At 42.0% G+C, this 24829-nt stretch overlaps 1 protein-coding gene across 1 annotated transcript in view; it reads left to right on the top strand.

Moving 5' to 3' along the window:
* The window catches only part of LRP12 (LDL receptor related protein 12), a 110063-nt gene that overhangs the window by 12438 nt on the left and 72796 nt on the right, over nucleotides 1-24829 (top strand). Inside the window, exon 2 of the mRNA XM_065398825.1 lies at nucleotides 22722-22778. Within this exon, the coding sequence (XP_065254897.1) occupies nucleotides 22722-22778 (57 nt within the window). The remainder of the gene's footprint in view (nucleotides 1-22721; nucleotides 22779-24829) is intronic.

Below are 24829 nucleotides of genomic sequence, written 5' to 3' on the forward strand. Positions count from 1 at the left end.
GGGTAGTGTAGTAAAGCCTGAGCCTGCCTGGGCGGTGGGGCCAAAACCCAAGGGCTTAAGCCCAAGGTGGGGGCCCTATAACCTCAGTCCTGCACCCAGGGCTGAAGCCCTTGGGCCCCAGCAAATCTAACACAGCCCTGGCGAACCCTTTAAAACAGGGTTGCAACTCACTTTGGTGTCCTGACCTACAGTTTGAGAACCGCTGGCATACAGGAAACTCCGTACAAGCCCAGGACCCAGCATCAAGCTGTTTCTCCCTCTGAATCCCTGGGGTCCATGAGGGAGAGGGTGCGAGTATCTGGGCTGGGCTCCGCTGCTGGGCTCTGGTGGGGAGGGGGCAGAGAAACGGGAACTGATTTGTCGTAGGGGTTTCCTTAACTCTCTACTCCTGGAGGAAATTTTTTGTGTCTGTTACAGACATAATTGCTGATAGGTATTTTGAAATAAATTAACAAAATAATTGAAACGAGTGTATTGTATAGTGTTATTTTGGCAAATAAAATATGCAGAATTTTGCAGAATTGTAAAATATTGTGCACATAATTTTTTGGTGCAGAATTCCCCCCAGGAGTAATAGGTATTCTAATTCAGTAAGGTTTAATTTAAACTTTATTGAACTATCTTAATTACCTAAAATTTGTGCAGGATTTTACAGGATAGTGTCAGTTGGTCACACAAGTATCTAAGAAATACACAAATATTAATGAAATCTCTCACCACTCCAGTAAAGTAGTAGTTCCATTTTACAGATAGGGAAACTGAGGTATGAAGAAATTAAGTGGCTTCTCCAAAGTCACACAGGAATGTGGAACCAGGAATAGAGCAGATCTCCTAATTCCCAATCTGTGTGTGCATACTGTGAGAGAACTTGACAGGGAGTGCTGAGCACATGCAAGATATGCATGTGGTGTCTGACAAACATCCTGAAGAATGGCGTATCTATAAAATGTGTGGGGAAGTGGAGGAATGGTGGTGTGGGGAAAGACAATATTCTAAAACATCTAAATAGTCCCCCTGGGAATAAAACTTTTTTTCATGGGAACTGAACACGTAGTTATCCAGAGGGAAAGCAAAAAGGTAGAAATTCTCCTGTGTTTCAAATCACCCCCCTTTTAACTTTATATCATATGTAAGAAGTAGGTCTTCAATTCCTTCCAACCCCCCCCCCCCCCGGTCAAATTCCCAGTCAGCTACCCTGCCTCTACTCCTTCTTACCGGGAATGGCGGTCATTTGAAGACACAGGCCATTGTTTTCTTAAAAACAAGCACCTTCTGCAAGTTGCTTGATGTGAGCCCATTGTTGAGAACTGCTGCTACTACTGAAAGCTGTCTATTCGAATAAATCCTTATCTGGTGGGAACAGAGATGGCTTGGAGGGTCTTGCTGAAATTCTGACATCATCCAGTCTTCTACTGATTGTGAAACATTAGCAGCTTTTTCTTTTTACATGCACCTTTTATACATACCTTCCTCCTATGTCAGCTGGTAGAAGCAGTACCTCGGAGTTGCATAGTTTTCCTAATGATAGCTCTTTGCATCCTCTCACTTGAACTTCCATTGATCAGCTTAGTGAAGGTAATTTTGTTTTTATAATTAAATAAACTTTTGCAAAGTTTACCAGTTGTTTAATATGTATGGTGAAGTTGCTGTAGAGTCCCAGTGTTTGCATTCATTGAGAGAGTGTTTGTTAGGCTGACTTTCAGATATGCTGAGCCTCTCCAGTTGACTTTCTTGGAAGCTGTGGGTGCTCAGCATTTCCAGAAATCAGTCCATAAGCCTCATGTTCCATATGAGAGAGAAATGTGCTATTGTTCTGATCACGCAAATAGGATGTGAGTGTTCCCCTGTGCTGCTGCAGCAATTAAATATCATACTTACCTGAACAGTTCAGTCATTGGATATTGGTGAACAGAGAACAATAAACAAGTTAACCATTTAACTAGTGCAGCAATACATACATACATAGAAAAATTAAATTTGATTCCCTAAGGACTGAATACCAATCCCACCATGCTTTTGTTGAATGTCCCTATATATTTTCTTTTTCTTTTGTAGACAGTAACTGAATATGTAATTTATATAGCTTTAAATATTCATATTTCATACACTTTCATTCAGCACTTCTCGTAGGAGGGAGTGGAGAGAGGTTTTCTTCTGTGCCACAGTGGACCTGAAATTCTGTAGCGGCAGGAAAGATGCGGGCAGGGAGAGAGGAGAATCTTAATGTTACCTACTTATAACACTTAAAACATTGTAATTAGCTGGAAAGCTCAGTTCTTGAGTACTTGTCTGTACCTCTCTCAGTGCTGTGGGAATCAGCAGCTAGTATAAAGCAGGACTTGTGGGAGGGATCGTAGACACAGAATGTAGGTAGGGGGCCACAAGCCAGTTTCAGGGGGGTCTGTGATCCTCAGTGTTCTGTGGGGCAGAAGCCCTGAGCTCAGGGGGTCATGGGGAGGTGTTGCACCCCCACCCCCCAAATTACCCCAGCCCCTGGCCTGGTCAGAGGCGGGGAGCCAGAGCCGAGCAATGTGGGGTGGCTGCTGCTCTGGCTTGTCTCCCGCTGCTGGTGCCCAGGGCTGTGGCTGCTCCTTAGCTCCCAGCCCCTTTGACTACTTGCACAGCTGGTAAGAGCGGTCTGGGGGGGCCCGGCTTCGGGGCCGGCAGAGCCATCAGGGAGGAGTGACTGTGGGGAAGGCCTCTCCCTGCACCCAGCCCCTAGCTACCTCTCTCCCTGCACCCAGAGCTACACTCTTGCTTGCACATGGCCCTTAGTTGATCCCTTACCTGCACCCTGACCTCCCCCTCTGCTTGCACACAGCCCTTAGCTGTCCCTCTCCCTGCACCCTGAGCTACACCCCTCACTATGCACAGCTCCTAGCAAACCCCTACCTACCCTCTGAGCCGTTCTCAAGCTTTTTGAGCTGAGCTCCCCCTCCCCCCTTTTGATAATTTTTCATTGTGTCCCCCTCCCCTCCAAGCCAGACAGGCTGGGTGGCCTGCTGAGGTGAGTCAGGAGGTGGAGGTGGCACTCCCTCCCTGAGCCCTGCTGTGCGGAGCTGGCCCTTGCTCCAACAGGCCCTGCCCTGCACCCAAATAGATGTCAAACTAGGCCTATACCTGAGGGACCCCGCCTGGTGGCTGGCACCCTGCAGGGCAGACCCCTGGAGCCCCTGTGGGCCCTGGAGGTTTTTATAGTATGTTCGGGGGGGGGGGCTTCAGAAAGAAAAAGGTTGAAACCCACTGCTGTAGAATATGGTTTTGTTTCCCCTGCTGCTGATTAGAAGGGTCTTTTCAGCTGGGGAAGAATGGGCAGGCCTAAGAGCAACAGTACTAAAGGGACTTTGGCCTGACCCACCCTCTCAGCGCTGAAAATAATTCAATTTTTTGTCAGTCTAAAGTAAAACTACATCGCATGAAAAATACAGTATTTACCATTCTAAGGCCACTTGTTAAAGTCTGAAGTTATTGTAAGCTAGCTGTTTTATGGTGACTTAAGATGTTGCAGCTGTCTGTCCCATTTGACAAATATTGTTACTAATTAGACATTGTTCTTAAAGATTTAAGAAAATGTTGTGTAACAATATTAATTATCTGGTAATATCCCATGGCTGAATTCATAGTCTTATCCTGTGGTTTCAGTGGTTCAGATATTTTCAGATGCACTTCAAGCAGAGAAAAACTGAAGTCACTAATAATTCATTGGTGTATGAATCCACAAAGGTTTCTGTGCTTTTTTGCTGCCAAAGGTGGACAACAAATTCTTTGGTAGGCTCTTGTATGACTTAGTTGGCCCTTTTCCCTTTGTGTGAGCCTGGAATTTGAGAGGTTTCTTTCAAAGAGTGTCTGACAGAATTGATCAGTGTTACTAGAGCCCAAGGCTACAAGTCAATTTACACTTCTCTTCTGTGGCTGCTACTCTGAAACCTTACTCAGGTTACTGGTCTTCTGTTCCTGACCCTTATGGATGTCTAATCCCAATTTGAGCATGTGATCACAAAAAACAAAATCTGCTATTCAAGTTATTGCTGCTGTCTAAAGCTGCTGAGCCTGCTGGCTGCAGCTTTTGGACATGAACCTAGTTCTCTGCTTGTCCTCCTGTATACATTTGTTTATATCCTCACCTTTACATAGAGCCATAGCTGTGGTACCTGTGTACAGTAACATTACATAACACGGAGAGACCTTATTTGCTTCACAATAGCAAATACTTTACTTTTGTTGTGTGTGTGGTTTTTTTTTTTTTTTTTTTTTTTTTTTTAAATGGCTGAAAGATCCAATCTTGAAGAATCTTGAACTCAGGTATTGTCAATGCTTCAGGTGCTGGTTAATCACTCAAACCAGTATGTCACTTCTTTGTGTAGAAACCTTTGATCTGAGCGAATTACTTGGACACATCAGATTGGGAGGGGGATTTTGATTTTTTGAACTAGTTGGAAAATTATTTTTCTTTGAGCTCCAGATAAAGTGAGATTTCAGTCTGAGATCATTCTTGTAAATTACGCACACACAAATCAGACACACAGAAAAAATATTGAGTAAGTCTATTTAGTTTACTGAGCCAAAGATGTAAATAGATGTGTTGATTCTACCACAAAGATTTTGCTCTTGACGCTATTTATCATTTGTATGACTATAGTGTCTAGGAGCCCTAGTCATAGACCAGGATTCCATTTTGCTGGGTGATGTACAACACAGAACAAAGAGACGATCCCAGCTCCAAATACTTTTTACAATCTAAATATAAGTCACAAGACAACAGATGAGTACTGACAGATAAATGGGGGGAGAAGGGGAGTACAAGGAAACCATCAGACAATATTAGCAAAATTGACTGGTGACACAAGAGTTTCCATGTGTATAGTTGTGGATTATTAACTTTTCAATGCATGTCTGTTTGCCAGAGTATTGTTAAGGCTGTATGTTTGATGTCAGAGGGTCGAGGAGACAAGACCTTTGATTGTGTCCTGTTCTCTTCCCCCCACCCCCGCCCAATGTTGTCCTTTCTGAAGATGTGATGTTTCAGGAAGGATTTGAATAAAGAGGGAGTGCAGCTGGAGCAGAAGGCACAGTAGGGAGTTCAGTGGTAACAGGTGGCATGACAAAGGCACAGAGGCAAGAATGAGGAGAATAATAAAAAGAAGAGATTGAGAGAAGTCCAGTAGAACCTCCGTGTTACAAACACGTTGGGAATGGAGGTTGTTCGTAACTCTGAATAAAACATTACGGTGGTTCTTTCAGAAGTTTACAACTAAACATTGACTTAATACAGCTTTTAAACTTTACTATGCAGAAGAAAAATGCTGCTTTCCTTTTATTTTTAGTAGTTTGTTTAACACAGTACTGTATTTGCTTTTTTTTTTCTCTGCTGCTGCCTTATTGTGTACTTCTGGTTCCAAATGAGGTGTGTGGTTGACTGGTCAGTTCGTAACTCTGAGGTTCTACTGTATTTGCAGTGTGCATGCAGGGAATTGGACATTTCTGAAGTTACCCAAGCTGCCTTCTTATAGAATTGTCCAATAATTCCCTCCAGGAGTCACTGGGTGCAGGAATCATTGGGTGCAATTTCATGGCCAATTTTATTGCTAGGTATAGGCAGTCTGATCAAATGATTGTGGTGTAGGAAGCATATTTGCATATTCTGACTTGCTGTAAACTTTTATTTTTTGATTTTTGAATTGCCCAACAACTATTGATCACATCAAGAACATAAAATTTCTTTCCTATGCCGTTTCTGCCTTCAATTGGCTAAAGAGCTAGGTTTTAGTAATTGGTTTTACTGAGCCACAAGTTGAGATACTGTGTGCCCATTCAAATGATCATGCGTTCATAAAGGCAGAAAGGTTCGATACTGTGCTTTCCTGCCAGGCCATGCCTACATTAGCACTTATATCGGCAAAACTTTTCTCGTTCAGGTGCCTGGGGGAAAAACACCTCCCCCGAGCGACATAAGTTTTGCAAGCATAAGCACTCGAGTGCACAGTGCTACGTCAGCGGAAGATGCTCTCCCGTCAACATACTTACACTCATTAAGCTGGTTTTATTTTGTCGATGGGAGGGCTGTCTCCTATCAGCATAATGAGGCTACATGAGCAATCTTACAGCAGTACAGCTGTGCTGCTGTAAGCTTCCTTGTGTAGACATGGCCTTAGTGTCATCTTTGTGTCTCACTGTATATTGTATGGCCATTTGTTTGAGCCAATGCTCAGGTAATATCTAGGCCCTGTAATACAATTACAAAGTGTTAATTGGAGCTGTGTTTGCTTTCTTTGTAAAGTCTTTAGTTTTCCATCCCTGTCGGGTACTCTTTTCCTCGTTAAGTGTCCTATTCAGAAAATAACTATGAAGCCCTGTGAGTCATGCAATCATTTATTATTGAAGAGGATGTGAAGCTTTAGGTGTTCATTATGCTCCCAGTAGGATTTAGTAGCTTCTTCATGGGCTAATAAGGTGAAGGATCCAACCTCTGAGAAGCATGAGGTAGCTTTGTAGTTATTCTTATGCAAGTTTATGAATCATATGGTTTCATTTAGTTTATCTGAACTTCCTTTCAGGGAGAAGCATGTTCAGGCATTGATGAAACCAGGCTAACACACAGTTTCAAATCTTGTGAGCATATCTAGTGAATAACACTTTTGTAAAATACTAATTTGTTATCCTGACTCCTGATGGCAGGCCTGTCGTGGTACTCTGATCACTAATAGATGTTCTCACTCCTGTTTACAATGTTGCAACGGAGTGGACAATTGCCTACTACCACTTCCTCTGCCTGTTGTGAGGCATTAATGGTGAGGTTAGTCTGATGCTGTATAGAGCAGAAGTGAAGTATTTTGCTCCCAAGGTAGTGTAAAATAAGTAGATGGGACGAGCATGCAGTAGGTGGGCAGCATGGTGGCAAGAAAAAGCATAGTCCTGAAGCAGTTGCAGCATAGTTCCTCAGTCTGTAGACTCGAGAGCTCACATGTCAAAACTTGCCTCTGCTCTAACATTTCATTTTCTCACGTATAAGCTACTACTTTCTCTCTGCAACTGTGGATTCAGATTACTAGAATTACTGTTTTTAAAAACGTACAGTAGGTCCAAACAGTGGATGTTCATTTTTTTTAACACAAGTAGCAATTTTATTGTAACTTTAAGATACCTAATAAATTTCAGCATTTTCTCTTTGTAATATGATATATGCATATTTGGTATGAGTGCTTTCAAAGAACACCAATCTAACAATTTGCTTTCTTATACGTAATAGGATGTAACTACTTTGAGACCAGGTGTGTAAATCTTATGCAGGAGATATTTTAAGAAATGTGTGGGTGGAAAAACTGTTCATTGTTTTTTTTTTTTTTTTCCTCCTAGCTAGCTTCCTTGTGACTGATTTCCTTGATACATTTATTTTATTTTTAAGCAGATATAAGGGAAAATGAATTGTTTACTTTAATGTATGATCTTCAAAAGAGGCAGTAGAATACCAACATATTTATATCCAATATTTAAAGTAATGTCAGTGTTTTCAGTCTTAGGTTCCTTTTTTTTTTATACCCTCTAGCTTGGTAAAACAAATACAGCCTAAACATATTTTCACCAGACCCCTAGAATGGAACATCTACAACCTAGAGACAAAAGCCTAATTTCAGGAGATATTTCAGCACATGCCCAATTTGTATAGGAGTTGGTATCAATGGTCTACTTGCATGCTTAATGTTAGACATCTTGCTGAATGTGAGCTAATGTCCCTGCTAGATTCCAGTTCCCATCATCTATTGCTAAAAATAAAAAAGTACACTTACTTCCTGGTTTGGCGGCAGGCAATCGATCTTCTGGGATCGATTTATCGCGTCTTGTCTAGACGCGATAAATCGATCCCGGAAGTGCTCGCCGTCGACGCCGGTACTCCAGCTCGGCGAGAGGAGTACGTGACATCGACGGGGGAGCCTGCCTGCCGCGTCTGGACCCGCGGTAAATTTGGACTAAGGTACTTCGAATTCAGCTACGTTATTAACGTAGCTGAATTTGCGTACCTTAGTCCGAAGTGGGGGGTTAGTGTGGACCAGGCCCAAGGGTACGTCTTCACTACCCGCCGGATTGGCGGGTAGTAATCGATCTATCAGGGATCAATTTATCGCATCTCGTCTAGACACGATAAATCGATCCCCGAACGCGCTCCCTGTCGACTCTGGAACTCCACCAGAACGAGAGGCGGAAACGGAGTCGACGGGGGAGCCACGGCCGTCTATCCCGTACCGTGAGGACCCGAGGTAAATCGATCTAAGATACGTCGACTTCAGCTACGCTATTCTCGTAGCTGAAGTTGTGTATCTTAGATCGATTTTCCCCCCCCCCCGCCGCCCCCTCCCCCCCACCCCCGTGTAGACCAGCCCCAAGTATACTGAAGAAGTAGAATTTTGAGAACCTTATACTTGGGAATTGAAAGTTTTTTGACCAGTCTTAATACTGGTATTTATTCTACCCATAGCTACAGGAAAACTGAAAAATACATGGGACATTAACCACAAATTTCCTCCTGTTATATAATATTGCTGAAGTGACCATGTACAGTGTGGTATTTTTTTTTTTTTTTTTTTATGCCCCAGTGTAATTAGGGCCCCTTGTATTTGTAGACCTTGATTTTTTCCTTCAATTGTGGAGTGCTTGGGTCTCTGTAGAAAGCTTTCCCTGCTGTCTCCTCCACTGTAAGTTGCTCTCCAGCAAGCAGAGCAAATGCACGGACTAGTGTTCAGTCTGAAGCAGCTGAGTACCGATTCCAGAGATATTCTCTGCTTTAATAAATGCAACTGGCAGTGATGAGGAGTTGCTGCTTCTCTTGCCAAGTGGAATAGAGATGAAGGTGAAGAAGAGGGAAAGTTGCCAGGAACCCGACACCCACTAATGAGAGAACCTAAGAGGTGTACGTTGCCCCCTCCTTCTGAATTACCACAGCTCTTGTTCCTTTTTCTCTCAGCTGCCAAAGGTACCTGCTTCACCCACCAAATTGCCCACTACAGTCCCTCCCCAAGGTGCCAAATCCTCTGGTTTTTCCCTGGGATAATGAGATATTGTACTAAATTCTGTAGTAAACTGAACTATGCTTTCAATTTTTTACATTGCTTTTGATTGCTGCCATCTTTATTTAATGAAATATTAAAATGAACAACATAATCAATTTTACATCAAATTAAAATACTTAAAGGTTCTGCAACTGGAAGTTTGCCAACAGAACTGAGACTATTGTGAGTAGAGAAGAACCCAGTTTAGTGTCCTGGTGCTGTTAGCTTTGCAGTGCTAGCAGGAGTAAAAAGTATTTAAAAACTTTTATTTGTCACAGAAGTCAGTAAATATTACTCAAGATACACACAAGAAGTAGATTTTACAAATTGTCATACTTAGCATATTTCAGATTAAAACTGTGCTTTAAAAACATGCTGTTTTGCAGAGAATTAGTTTACATATAAATCTTTTTTAATACATGTAATGTTTTATATTCTTCATGCTAAGCTATATGGTAGAAACATAGTGTTAGAAGTTTTTCATCATGGTAGGTTTCTAGATTCTAGGCCAGTCACTATTATTAAACAGACAGGAGATAATGAGTAATGATTTAAAGTCTGATTTTTTTGAAAGTGCTGAGCAACTGCAAACTCATTTGAAGTCAGTAGGAAATGCAAGTGCTCGGACACTGTGAAAATCAGATCTTAATTGCACAAGTTCGTTCTTTTGCAACAGTGAAGACTTTCAGCAGCATTGTGCAGTCTTTATACTTAAGCAACAGTTTTTCATGGCATAAGGTAGTTATTAAAAGGGCATTGTCAAGATTGTGTATTATGAGTCATTTAATGGCGGAATTGATTTTTCTAATTGTTTTGTCTTTTTTAAAATAAAAATTACATCACAATTGCACTTAAAATAATAACACTAGGTTACACTTTTAACCTTAATATGACTGCACCAAGTAATGTAAACTCTGTGTGGGTGTGTATTTTATTCAGCGCTCTGACAGTGAATGTTTGTGCACGCATCTCATGCATGCGTATCTTAAACAAGAGTGTTTAAGTAAGCCATAATTTCAGTATGTCCTCATTCATGTGTCCCTCTTTCAGTTAAATAGTAAAGAGAAATTATCAAAGGGGATTAATTGCATTATTATACAGGTTGAACTCTCTAGTCTGGCACCCTCGGTACCTGACAGGTACCAAACCATGGGAGGTCAATGCAGAGTGCCAGCGGGTCTCCATAGGCGCAGGAAATTAGGGTGCGGGGGCGCTGCAGCACCCCCAGACTTTGCTCCCAGCGTGGCCCCCTGCTTGGGGGCCCCACTGCCACCCGGGGTCCTGGCCGCTGGCCCCCAGCCTGGGGGCTCCGAGGCCGGCCCCAGGTCCTCCCCCTCCCTCCCAGAGCTTGAACGCCACGAATCAGCTGTTTGCGGCACTCTGGAAGCACTGGGAGGGAGGAGGAGGAGTTGGTAAGCGTGGGGGGAAAGGGGGCAGAGGGCGGAGCTTGGCACCGGTGAATGCTCCGCACCCACTAATTTTTCCCCATTGGTGCTCCAGCCCCAGAGCACCCAGGGAGTCGTCACCTATGCCAGACCACAGATGTTGCTGGACCAGAGTGTGCCGGATTAGAGAGGTTCAACCTGTAATACTGTTGAAACATACATTTTTCCATTTCCCATGAAACACTTCACTATCACTAAATTTGTAGCTATAATATTTACAATATCTTTGCAGCAGAGATTCCTCAGCTATAGAAATCTTGTTGGTTTTTATGCTCACCCTGGTTAGGCAGGAAACTTTGGTTGATGTCTGCATAGCACCAAGGTAGTGTAATTCAATTATCTGAGCATTTGTGCTCCCATTGAGTGTCAACCATTTGTTTTAATAATACAAAATTAATCTCTTCCTTTCTCTACCTGCAGTGGAAACAAACATCTTATTGAACAGCTTACAGTGTTAACATTATTTGACAAATGTTCAATTGAAAGTTCTGTGAATCCAATTCTTAATTTTAAAGAAAGATAATAGAGAACATGCAGTTGACAAGATTTACATATTTTATTTAACCAACGATCCTGTCATGTGTTCTTCAGCCAAACTGGAAATTATAGATCAAAACAGATAATGCCTAAAAGCCAGTTGCATCCCATCCACAATATCTTTTTTTAAATTGCCTATTGACATTTAACAATCATTACAAGGTAAGTGAAGACTTGTATGGGAAGAGTGATACCCTTTCTTGCACATGCACAGGGGGTGGAGGTTATGTCTACAGAGCAAAGAAAAACTTGCAGCTTGCACATGCCAGTTGACTTGGGCTTGGGCTGCAGGATTGTTTAATTGGTGTGTAGACTTCTGGGCTTGGGCTGCATGCATTTTGGAAGATGAGATAATTCAACTTTGATGGTAAAATAAGTAGAGAATCTGAAGTTTCTCACATGTATTACTAAATAAATTGTGTGAATATATAGTGAATATAGAATATAGTGTAAGTATTTAGGAAAGACATGAGTGTGGTTCATTGTTATTTCTGTAGTGACTAGAGGCTCCAACAAAGAGAGAGGGCCCCATTGTCATAGGCAATGTACAGTCACATAGAGATGGACCCAGCACATGCATGCTTACAAGTAGAGCTAGTCAGAAAATAGTCCCCAGTTTGGCCCCCTCTTCTCCCCTCCAGGTCTGTTTTTTCTATCCCCTTTCCCGCTTCCCCCCCAAAAAAATTGTTGTGGAAAGCAGGCACCTTCTGCAAAAAATGTTGCTTTGTTAAATAGTTTCAACCAAAAACATTCGTTCAGTCCTATGTACAATCTAAGTGGACAGCAGTCAAAGCGTGGGAGAACTGAGACACACAGAAGTTGTTACTTTCCCAACAGTTACACAGATGGTAAAGTTTGTGATGCACATACTGTGCATGAGTGGGGAAGCCAGGAATTATTTAATTCCCAGATTTGCTTTTCTAAGACCCTAGTGGCACACTAGGGACTAGCTAAGTCCCTCCTGAAACCTGATCCTTTTCTTCCAGTTCTAGTCATACTAGGTAAGTGATTACATAGGTCACCTCAAATGAGCGCCGTTAAAACTTTCACACTACACCATCATGTATTTTGTATATACCACAGAATACCTATTTTAGGAGAGTGTTTGAGATATAAAAAAAAATTATTGGAACTGCCTCTTATCTCTGTTTGAAATGCCTTGGTTATTAGTGGTGACAATATACAGGTTACAGAGAGAGCCTTAAAAACCTATGAATTACCCAAAACAACTTTTCTAGAACTAAAATGGCACAGTTTAACACTTGATACTTAGGGTCTCTCCAGGGTTATATGCAAGTGTTGGACCCATTAGTGAACTGAGAATCTTCCTTTCTCAATGGCTTAAAGTCCCTGATTCTATCTCTGCAGGGCTTTAAGATATCAGACTTAATAGTGATATTTATGTATTTACCATACTGCTGGTACAGGGTTAATCTTATCTGTTCTGGGTTTGTGGCAGGAGGAGACATTTCTGGGGTGTGTTGGACATTGTTTAAATGTAAGGCAGCTTTATTTAGTTGGTCAGGGTTTTGGGATGTTAGAATAAATCTCGGGAAAAGATTTGTGCACCAAGTTCAGAACAGGCACTCACTGGTCAGAATAATTTTTTAATTCACAATTCTTGTAGTTTATCTCACGGATGTGTGCCGGAGGTGTGGAGGGATATCTCCATATACTCTGTGTGTGTGTGTGTGTGTGTGTGTGTGTGTGTGTGTGTGTGTGTGTGTGTGTGTGTGTGAATATATGAAAATATTAAAAGACTGGGAGGCTTCAAAATTAATCACACAGAAGTCAAAGAATAACAAAGAAAATTGTGAACTGCAAAGCTTTTTCAATATATATAGTATAAAATAAAATATGGATTTGTGCATGCCAGTTTGCTGGTTTGACTGTTTTTGCTTGTTGCTGATTTGGATACATCTGGGATGTCAAGTCTGGTTTTGCTGGAGCACTTCCTGGAAGTGTAATATGAGCTCTCACATCTTAGCTGAAAGTATGAGAAACTGAATATGTAACAAAAATGCCCTTTCTTCAAAATGTTCATTTGTCAATTATGTTAAATGGATACTAAAAACATTTTATTTGTTCTGACAAAACATCCTTTCCTTTCAATTGCTCAGCTTTCAGTCCCTTGACTCTCTAGTGATGTCATCTCACTGGTGGTTCAATTGCTATGATAATGTCAGGCAAGGAAGCACCTGAATGTCTAATTAAAAACTGTTTAGGCAGGAGAAATAGAGAGAATTGCCTGGAGAAATATTTAAAGACTTCTGGACACATCATAATGAAGCAAAATATGAACACAAGCCCAATTTTTCCCTCTTCTGGTCACCTTTACTCTGCTTTATGTATATGAACTACAGTACAGAATTCATTTAATGAATCATAATTAAAGCCCTACCAAATTCACAGTCCATTTTGGTCAATTTCACGGTTATAGGTTTTTTAAAATAGTAAATTTCATGATTTCAGCTATTTACAACACCATGAATTTTCAGATTTAATTGTAGAGGTCCTGACCCAAAAAGGAGTTGTGGAGGGTGTGTGTGTAAAAGGTGGTTATTATAGAGGGTGGTTGCGATACTGCTACGCTTACTTCTGCGCTGCTGCTGGTGGCGGTGCTGTCTATAGAGCTGGACAGCTGGAGAGCGGCAGCTGCTGGCCAGGAGCCCATCTCTGAAGGCAGAGCCATCACCAGCAGCAGCACAGAAGTAAGGATGGCATGGTGTGGTATTGCCACCCTTACTTCTGCGCTGCTGCCTGCAGAGTTGGGATCTGGAGAAACTGGAGAAATGGTCTGAAGTAAATAGGATGAAATTCAATAAGGACAAATGCGAAGTACTCCATTTAGGAAGGAACTATCAGTTTCACACATACAAAATGGGAAATGACTGTCTAGGAAAGAGTACTGTGGAAAGGGATCTGGGGGTCATAGTGGACCACAAACTAAATATGAATCAACAGTATAATGCTGTTGCAAAAAAAGCGAGCGTCATTCTGGGATGTATTAGCAGGAGTGTTGTAAGCAAGACACGAGAAGTAATTATTCCTCTCTGATTAGGCCTCAACTGGAATATTGTGTCCAGTTCTGGGTGCCACATTTCAGGAAGGATGTGGACAAATTGGAGAGAGTCCAGAGAAGAGCAACAAAAATGATTAAAGGTCTAGAGAACATTACCTAATAAGGGAAGATTGAAAAAAATTGGATTTGTTTAGTCTGGAAAAGAGAAGACTGAGAGGGGACGTAACAATTTTCAAGTATGTAAAGGTTGTTACAAGGAGGAGGAAGAAAAATTGTTCTTAACCTCTGAGGATAGGACAAGAAGCAATGGGCTTAAATTGCAGCAAGGGAGGTTTAGGTTGGACATTAGGAAAAACTTCCTAACTGTCAGGGTGGTTAAGCACTGGAATAAATTCAGGGAGGTTGTGGAATCTCCATCATTAGAGACTTTTAAGAGCAGGTTGGACAAACACCTGTCAGGAATGGTCTAGATAATTAATCCTGCCTTGAGTGCAGGGGACTGGACTAGATGACCTCTCGAGGTCCCTTTCAGCATGATTCTATGATTTAGAAAAGCTTGACATGCACAAGTCCACGGGGCCGTTCTCAGTGGTGGCAGATGACAGAACGAGGAGCAATGGTCTCAGGTTTCAGTGGGGGAGGTCTAGGTTGGATATTAGGAAAAACTATTTCACTAGGCAGGTGGTGAAGCACTGGAATGGGTTACCTAAGGGGGTGGTAGAATCACCATCCTTAGAGGTTTTTAAGGCCTGACTTGACAAAGCCCTGGCTGGGGTGATTTAGTTGGGGCTGGTCCTGCTTTGATCACGGGGTTGGACTAGATGACCTACTGGGGTCTCTTCCAACCCTAATCTTCTATGATTCTTCTGTGACATGTTTTTCATGGCCGTGAATTTGGTAGGGCCCTAATTATAATCTTATTTCTGCTGAACCCCACCACATTAAGGTTGAATAGTCGGTTGTGAACAAAACTGTTTATCCTGTAGGTTTAGTGAGTAGTTATATTTTGCTACTAAGTCTCAGATCAGATCGCCATAATTTGACTGCTGTCTTGTTTACAGGAATGGTTTTAAAATGAGCAACAGATCTTTAACTTAAATTGCCCCAATTCAGGTCAGGCAAAGACTTTAGTTTCCTTGCCTGGTTTGTTAAGAATATTTATTTGGCATGAACCTTTTTGAATCCTTACAACACTCTCCAGAATAGGGGATTGGATAATAATGGGATTTGGAATCTCTTTGGGTCTCATTATAAATCTGATCCGAGTTGGGAGTTGAGTGAAAATGGTTACCCTTCTGACAGCTTTTGTATAGACAATGTGTAATAAGCTGTTTAGTCCTGTCCAGTTTACACCACTACAACTGGCACTTATTTGCACCATTATCTCTGCTCTTATCTGATAAGTCAACCATTAGATGGGTACAGAGGCTGAACATCTCACTTCAGGTCAGAGTGACAGGGAATGAATCACTTGATGATTTAAACCTTATTTTGCAGTTACTGCAGTGTTAATTTCTCTAAGCAAATGCATTTACTCTGACTGTACATTGGTGTAATGGAGAGCAGATTTAGACCTTCAGTATTCAGGGTTGATGATTTTCTGTGCGCCTGCCTCATTCAGTGTACAGGTAGGCAAGTGTGTAGTCAACAAGATCATGGTTTGTACGCACCTGGAAGTATAATATTGAATGATGATTTTTTACATATTAAGACAGTCTTTCAGATTTGAATCTGATAAAGAATGCCATATAACGTTGCCATGCATATATGCACAGTGATACTTAGACCATTGGAAGATCATTTAAAAAAAACCCCAAAACTTATTTTAATTTACCACATGTTTGGAATTAAGATTTTTCAAACTATTGCGATTCTTCTAAATCAAAGTGAATCTCTATCAGTAGGTACATGTTTAATTTAAGGTCTGTCTCCTACGTCAGAGGGGATAGAAAGTGAATCTGCTTAGGAGTTATAGTTTAAATAAAGATTGCAAACAATTGTTATAATGGCAAAAATATGTGGGAGAAGTATTTTGTTTGACCATAAAGTAACGAAAGAATACATGTGCAATTTAGATTCTTAAACAACCTATTTTTTTCAAGATGCAGTCTGGTTAAATTTTGTGTTTTGGCTTTGGTAAGACTTTTCTGATAACAAGCAAGTGAATGTATAGCTGCATTATGACCTGAGGAGTCCTGCAAAAGGGGTGGCCACACATTTCTTGCCGAGTGAATGTTTGTCATGTTACAAAGGTAGACAGGCATTGGAAAGCAGCTGAAGGAAACCAACCAGAATGGCTCATACAATGTGTTGTGCTGAAAATTACAGCAAATTGAAGTGCACATAGTGTGGTAAAGCATATTTGGAAAATGTTTGTTGTATAAGAGCTGTTCATTTGACACCTTATCCCTGATAGTTGTGTGTTCAACAGAAGTACTTCCATCCAATCTGGTGCTATGGCATAATGCTAGCACATTACATTTTAGCTTTTGTTAAATTAGCTATAGTTATCACTTTTTATAGCAATTTTGCCATGGCAGGTCTTCAATTTATAAACCTCTATTTTAGGTTTCATAATCTGGCTATTAAAAATAATGGCCCAGACTTAATCTTGACATGGAAGGCTTCAGCTTGTGAGAAAACATGTCTGCAAAAATTTTGGAGGAGAGGAATAATTACTGGGTCTGATTGCAAAAATATAGCACAGTTAAATCTTCATATTTTGCACTTGGATAAAGACCTTTTTAATTTCAGCAATAAGATGAATTCCTCTTTAAAACAGGCTTTGCATTTCTTCAGTCCGTGTGTGTGTGTGTTTACACATTTTCCCTAAATTTAATTTAATTAATTGAATTAGTAAAGTATTCCCAGACAGTGCATGTATATATTACGAACGTGTTTTAGTTTGTGTGCACTGTAAAATATTGAACACTTTAAAATAGGATTTACGTAAATGTAATATAATAATGTCCAATCTGACTGAATACAATAATAGGAGCTTACAATTAAGGTGATGTTTGGCATTTCACTCTTCAACACTGAGGCACAATTAGTTGTTGTTAATCTTAAAATTCCAAACTGCAACTGTTGTTAGCCCCAGACAGGGCTGCCCAGAGGATTCAGGGGGCCTGGGGCAAAGCAATTTTGGGGGCCCCTTCCATTTAAAAAAAAGTTGCAATACTATAGAATACTCTATTCTCATGGGGGCCTCTGTGTTTTTAAAAACCTGAAATTAGTCTGCCAAAACCTGGACATGGTTTGGGGTTTCAGAAGTGTGTGGCCAAATATTTGCTGCTTGCTGTGTTTGATTGTTTAAAGAAACAATAAAAAAAATTCTGCTTAAAAAAAAATCCAAAACTTTTGAACCACCTCAGCTTGTGACCAAACGCCTGAGCCCATCCAGTCAGAGATTTTTCCAGGTTTCTGATACTCTGATGGCTTCCTTGACTCATATCTGTCTCCGTAACTTTGGGTTCATTTAGGTTAGAACATAAGAATGGCCATACTGGGTCAGATCGAAGGTCCATCCAACCCAGTATCCTGTCTACCGACAGTGGCCAATGCCAAGTGCCCCAGAGATTGTGAACCTAACAGGTAATGATCAAGTGATCTCTCTCCTGCCATCCATCTCCACCCTCTGACAGACAGAGGCTGGGGACACCATTCCTTACCCATCCTGGCTAATAGCCATTAATAGACTTAACCTCCATGAATTTATCCTTTTCCTAGAGACTGGTTCCATGGGGTCCCTCACAAACTGGAGATGGTTACTGTGGGTTTGTCTTTAGTATAGCTTTTGTACATACTCCACAAACTGAGCATTTAAGCTTGTTCCAGAATCTGGGATGAGCCTATGTTGTGAAAACTGAAATGCTCAAAATAGCACATGCATGTGAATGGACACAGGGTGCTAAAATTAAATTAACCCAGGGGTTCTCAAACTGGGGGTCTGGACCCCTCAGCTGTTCACGAGGTTATTACTGGGGGTCGCGAGCTGTCAGCCTCCACCTCAAACCCTGCTTTGCATCCAGCATTTATAATAGTGTTAAATATATAAAAAAGTGTTTTTAATTTATAAGGAGGGATCGCACTCAGAGGTTTGCTATGTGAAAGGGGTCACCAGTAAAAAAGTTTGAGAACCACTGAATTAACCCCTCTGGAGCCTCGGGGAATGCAGGGGAGAGGGGTCTCCCTTGGTACGGTTGGGAAGGAGGTAGGTGGTGTATGATATTGCTCTTCTCATATGATCCCTCCCCCATGGCTCTCTTGGCTCTATCACTGTTAATCTAAAGTGGCTAATTTTTAAATGAAGCTACCCTCCCCTGACATGAATCTCCCTATGGCACTAAAATTAAATGTAGACTATAATTTGGTATTTGAGAAGTGAAAGGGATGGTAGCCCTAAGGGAAAAGATAACAGCTTGGCTCATTGTGTTAAATAGCTGTCTACAAGCCTCAAACTGCGGAATGAGCTTTAGGGTAGGGAAGGCTGTGCCTCCCCAAACAGCCTGCCCCTGCCCCCATCTGACCCCCACCCACTTCGTGCCCCCCGACTGCCCCCTCAGAATCCCCGACCCATCCTGTTCCTTGTCCCCTCACTGCCCACCACCCTGGGACCCCACCCCCCACTAACCCTCCCGTCCCCGACCCCTATCCACCCCCCCGCCGAGTCCTGACAGACCCCCAGAACGCCCACGATCCAACCCCCCGTTCCCCGTCCCCTGACCATGCCCCCCCCCCCCCCCAGCAGCACTGTCCAGGGCCGCTCCTGGGTTACCGCCCCCTCTCTCGGAGCCTCAGTGAGCCACATCTAGGAGCTGCCCTGGACAGCACTGCAGCGGCGTGGCTCCGGCTCAGCCCCGCCCCCTTACCACGCGGCTCTGACTCAGTGGGAGGAGCTCAGGCCACGCCGCTGCAGCACTGTCCAGGGCCGCTCCTGACGTGGCGCGCTGAGGTGCCGGGGGATGGGGGAAGGCGGAGGCGGGGCCGGGGGAGCCTCAGACCTTCTCGTGGGGCCGGGGGCCCCTGCAGGGCCCGGGGCCTGGGGCAAATTGCCCCACTTGCTCCCCCCCTCTGGGTGGCCCTGGCCCCAAATTGATAAGGATAGAAATACTGGTCTATGCAAGACTAGCTTCTGATAGAAAATGAAGGCACAATTAGTCAAAGAAAAATTGTATGCAATCAGTCTTCAAGATGCTTATTTTTGTATTGTTCACCTTGTTCATCAGAAATTTCTCTTGTTTTTAGTCTGCACTGAACTTTGCCTACATCAGAGCACTTCAGATAATCTGTAGCTTCCTGTACTTTTTACCAGTGCCATGGCACATTTTTCTGGGAAGAAAGAAATATGTCCATCCTATTTGGATAACTGACTAATTTGGGCAAAAATCAGAGGAGCAGACCATTTCAGCACTACATGTTCACAGTTTAGTACTTTCTAAGAATCACTATTGGCTAATCATTTGGGCGAGGCATTCTTTCTTCGTATCTCAGGAGTAAGCCACATTCACTATCTAGTTAGACAGGATGTTGGTCAGAACTAAAAATTGTGAAATTAAAAGCTTGGGTCACAACTCCGTCTGCCTCCAAGGTGACCTTAGTGTGCCTCATCTCTGCACTCTGTGTGTGTCCAAGTATTACTCCTGAGGGCATTCTGCACCAAAAAATTAAATTCTGCACACAATATTTTAAAATTCTGCAAATTTTATTTGTCAAATAAATGTGGAAGCTCCAGCATGGCGTAGGGGAGCACAGGCCACTGGGTGCACAGAGGTGGGAGATCAGTGTGCTGCACGCGCGGCGGCATGGCTCCAGGGGAGGGGCCGGCGGCTTGCTGCACTTGGCCTGGCGCTCCGGCCCGAGAGCGCGGACTCTGCGGCTTGCTGCATCGGGAGAGTGGGGCCATTTGCCCAGCCCTGCATCAGGGTGTGCCTAGGCACACCCCGTGCGCATGCCTATGCTTCTGCCCCCTGCCCCCGCGGAGTGGGTAGCGGAGGGCGGAGAAGAGCGGGCCATGCTGGGCAGGATTTTTAATGGCACACTGCTGCCTGCCGGGACTCCATTAAAAAAGTCGGCTCGCATGCCATTTTTGGCATGCGTGCCATAGGTTGCCAACCCCTGGGCCAGACCTTTGTAATTCCATTAAAGCAATATAAAAGCAGCTGTTTAAGAAGAAATATAAAACTAAAATGAGCCTTGGCCAAACATGTAGTTGAAAGACAAGTGCAGATCAAGACAGCAACCAAACTTTTTTTTCAAAATCTCAAGCTAGAATAAGCATACATTTAAAATTTTTTGTTAACTTTAAATTAAAATCCTTTGTAGTAATAGTGTGTAAACTTAAGTTTGGAATCCATTTCTAAGTAAGATTTTCACTTCAAGAATGGGGAAAAACAAACAAACAAAAAAGAGAATCAATGTCTATTACACAGGACACTCGTGCAAACATGTTCTTGAAGGGTGGTACCAGAACACCCCGATAACACATTCCCCAAAGATAAGAGGAACACATTGACCTTTGAAAGATAAGGTCAGGATGACAGTGTGATGGACAGATATGTTTTGATCAAACCAACATGTACAAGGTAGAGGGTAGTAGCTTACCATGTTAGAGGGTGGCAGCTAACCACGTCAGAGGGGCAACTTGTTTGTATCGGTGTATAAAATGGAGTCTCAGAGGAATGTCTTTTGGCTGGTCTAAGGGGCAGTGGAAAGTCCCACTGCTGACTTAGTTGGTCCATTGTGATGGGTATACATGTGGTCCCGTAGATACTAGGACCTGTGCTTTGTTAACAATAAACCTGGCCGGGTGCTTTCACTACTGAATGGGTCTATGGTTACTGGGTAGTTCGATTGGAACCTGTTGTACAGGCTATCTGGCCAGAGCCAGTGCAGCGCACAGAGAGAACACACATGCAGCCAACATCTGACAACACAAGTATTATAAGATGTGAATTTTCTTGAAAACAAACTCTAAACCTGTGGCATGTATTTGTTTAACTGGACTGAAACTATTCATCATTAATGAAGTTTTTGAAATTTTTCAAATTTTGTTTGTTGGAATGTGGTGTTTCTTTAAAAAACAAACACACTCAATTTCGAGATCTTTGGATTTTGCTAGTGTTCCTTGAAAATTTTTATCATAAATGTTATTGAACTATCAAAATCATATTGAAATTTCAGTAACCTTTTCAATAAAATTCACAAACTTTAGGAAAAAAATGGAAAATGGATCCTTTTCAAATACTGAGAAATGGAAACAACTTGGAAATTGTCTTTTTTCAGTTTTTTTCATCCCAATTCTAGTTATTAGTAGAGTTTTTAATACATGATTGTACAGTTTTCTTGGGAAGTGAGTGAAAGAATAATCTCAATCCATCTTTGGTGTTCCTTTGCTATCACACAGGAAGCATTTTTTTGTAACTACTAAACACAGCTGTTGAGCACTGAGATGTGTTCTTGGCCATAGGCTTTCCAATTTGTGTTTGAATCTTCAGAAACACATACTTTCTCCTCATACTTTGTCTTGTCACTTTTTTATATATTTTCCAGTAGACGAATAGAAGAACCCTTCGGCCCATCTCTTTCCCTCCCCTTCCACTCCTCCCCCCAACATAGGTTCTGAATTAAGAACTCAGCCAGATCTTTTTGGGGTTGAGTCCTGTTTGTGGCTGCCAAACTGTCTTACTGGTCTGGTTCAAGTTATAGGTTCCTTTATCTGATCAATGTACACCATTTATCAAAACAGCTGTCTTGCATGATCTGCAACTTCACATACAGTAAATGGGCTGCTGCATAGGCATGTTTGACTATTAGAAGGCTCCAAAAACAGTTGTAAAGGTTAACAAAAATTGTAGCGGAAAGAAAGAGTGAAGGTTGATGTGCCACAGGGAGAAATGCACGAAGAAACAGAGGAGTAGAAATGAAAAAATAAATATATGTACATAAAATGGGATGAAATGAACAAATGCAAAAAAACCCAACATGGAGAGGAACAAATTCCATCGGAGAAACATTAACTTAAATTTGTAACATAGTGTAGCAGAGCAGTGGCTGGCAATAAAAATATCCTTTTTTCTTGGCCCTCAGTTTTTAATACACTTTTTTCCATACAGTCTTTGCATGGCACATTTAATTTGCAGTGCACATTGGTGGCTAGTCACTGGTTAGATCGAAATTTATCTTCTCGGATAGATGAGCAGGCAGCATTCATTAGCAAAGTTATCTCTCATGGATGTCTTTGTTTGCATAGCAATTGCTTTCCTTTTTGTTTCTCTGTTTAAAAAAAATGGTTCATTAAACTAACTTCCCCTGAAAAACAAAACAATTGAAATAAAGTAAAAGTGTTGCAGGAAATCCAAATCCTCTTTTTTTAATGTACTGGAAGTTTCTCAAAACCCAAAAACTTACCAGGTTCTCCCTCCCTAATTTTCCAGTTTATTCAACCACTCCATACAGACTGATAAAAGTGCTTTGTTTTCCTCATAATTGTACAATAGTTGTGTTTTTCTAATCTCTCTCAAAGGTGGTGGTGTAGAAGAGGCCTAGGATCTCAAATATTGAATATTAATCAAAGCAGCTCAGTTTTGTTCTTTCTCTTTTCTATAGAAGGGTATCTGAAGAATTTTTAAAAATTTTTATCTTGGAAATTAGTTTATTCATTATGTTTAATTTTAGGTAATGGTGCTCTTGCAGAACATTCTGAAAATGTGCATATTTCAGGAGTGTCAACTGGTAAGTCATTTTTTGTAATGTTTAAATTTCATGCATGACTTAAATGGTAAATATTGAAAGCCACCTGGTATCTTAAGAAGAGATATTTGGCTATAAAAATTATTACTGCCTTTTGCAGCATGTAATAAGGAATGAAGCAACTGGAACATGGAAAAATTCTCATAAGATAAAATTGATACCTGCATGCTCATGAACAGATTATGCTTTTCTAAGTGGACTGCTTAATTATTTTTCCATACAAACATTGAACTAAGAGAAAAGTTGGTTTAAGTTGAATTGATATTTTCTTTCCACAGCAAAGTTTTGTGAAATGAAATTTATTGAAATGTAATTTTCGACATTCTTGCTATCAAAGAATAACAAATCCAGAAGTTATACATTTTGCTTGATTAGATTGACACAGTACCTGAAACTACTGTTCACTTGACTGCACAGTTTCTTTAATAAAAAAAAAGAAAGAAAGAAATTTGCAGCTCATGAAATTGAGGAACTGATAGATGCTGGTATAATACAGGCCATAGTGTGGACAAGCAGTGCTAAAGGGTTGCTACACTCCTTTGCCAATATACTATACCACAGTCCTGCCTGCAGCCATCTAATTATTGTAGTTCTTGGGTCTTTCCTGAGGAGTAACTACCATTTGGGCTGAATTGTGTGTTTGTGGTGTGGACAAATGTCCACGAAGGACTAGGTGACACTCAAGTAATCTTGATTCAATCTTCATAAAAGGCTAATAGATTGAAACGCTGTCAGGTGGGCTGTGGGCAGAGTTTTGCACGGCTTATATGTATATTTAGGATATTTGTACTCTAGAGAATTAAGCCACTGGTAAACATACAGATGAGATAACACCTATGTAAGGACCGGTAATGCAAATTGGCTGTTCGGTTGCAGTTTTACCTTGCAACCATCTCTTCGCTGTACTGCACAGTTTCCATTACAGTGCCTTCTTGGTATCTGTCCCACACTTTCTGGCACATCTGCCCAAAGCAGTGGTGGTGCAGTGTATGCACACCCTATCCCCTTTGAGGTGGAGTGGGGTTGTGGTGGCACCATGGTTACAGTCAACCAGACCGTCCTGGGACTCAAAACAGTGCGGCGCAATGGTCAGAGTCAAAGTGGCTGCCCTGGCGTTCTGGGCTACGCAGCCCAGTTGCCAGAGTCAATATAGCAGCCCTTGGGTGCAGGGCTGCACAGGGAAGTGGCCAGAGTCAGGGGCTGCGACCAGCTCTCTGGGGCAAGTACATTCATCACCCAGTCAGCAGAGTTCCGACCACAACACCACTGACTTTATACGGATGGGAGATACCATTCACTCCGCCTCCCTGGACCACTTCCTACCGTGGTTCTAGAAGCTGTCGTCCAGGTCTCCGGGTTTCCTGAAACCGGACTCCTGCTGGTTGACTATAGGTAGCAGGTCTCCGGTCTGGTCCCCGAGATCTTTGGTTCCCACTGTCAGGGGCTGTAGCTACTCCTGGCCTGGAGCCTCCACTGAGCGTGCTTCCTCATCAGTGGCCAGTCCAGACTGAGGTGAGCTGCTCTCCTTTATACTCCAACACACAGTTGGAGCATGCCCAGCAGGGTCTGAGGGACGGGACTTCCTCCGCCCATAGTGCAGGATTAAACCTTTCTTGTCCAGTGTGGGGTATGCACACCCCATCACAAGTGGTTTATGGGAGACTTCAAAAAGCATTCTCAGAGCCTAGTAAAATTGAGGGTGAAGAGATCTAGCTCCTATAATCTCATGGGGAAACTCCCATTAGTTCCTGGGAACCAGCACCTTTTCCAAGTTGTCTTTTGAGAATGGAGGCCAGGATGTAAATTCAGCTTTTGCTCAGTGAAAGAGGTTTACAAAATTTGAAAACCCTATTTCTTGGTGGGTATTTTGTTGTTGTTGTTTTTTTATTGCGATATAGTGTCATGTGATTAAACTCCTCATTTTATGTGAAAATACACTTTTCTTTAGGTAAATTTCTGATCAGTTGACCCTCTCCATCATACTACTTATTTTATTTCTATTGCTTGTCAGGTGATGACATGTCAAGTTCAAA

The sequence above is a fragment of the Emys orbicularis genome, chromosome 2, assembly GCF_028017835.1.
Source record: "Emys orbicularis isolate rEmyOrb1 chromosome 2, rEmyOrb1.hap1, whole genome shotgun sequence".
In the NCBI taxonomy this organism is placed as follows: Eukaryota; Metazoa; Chordata; order Testudines; family Emydidae; genus Emys; species Emys orbicularis.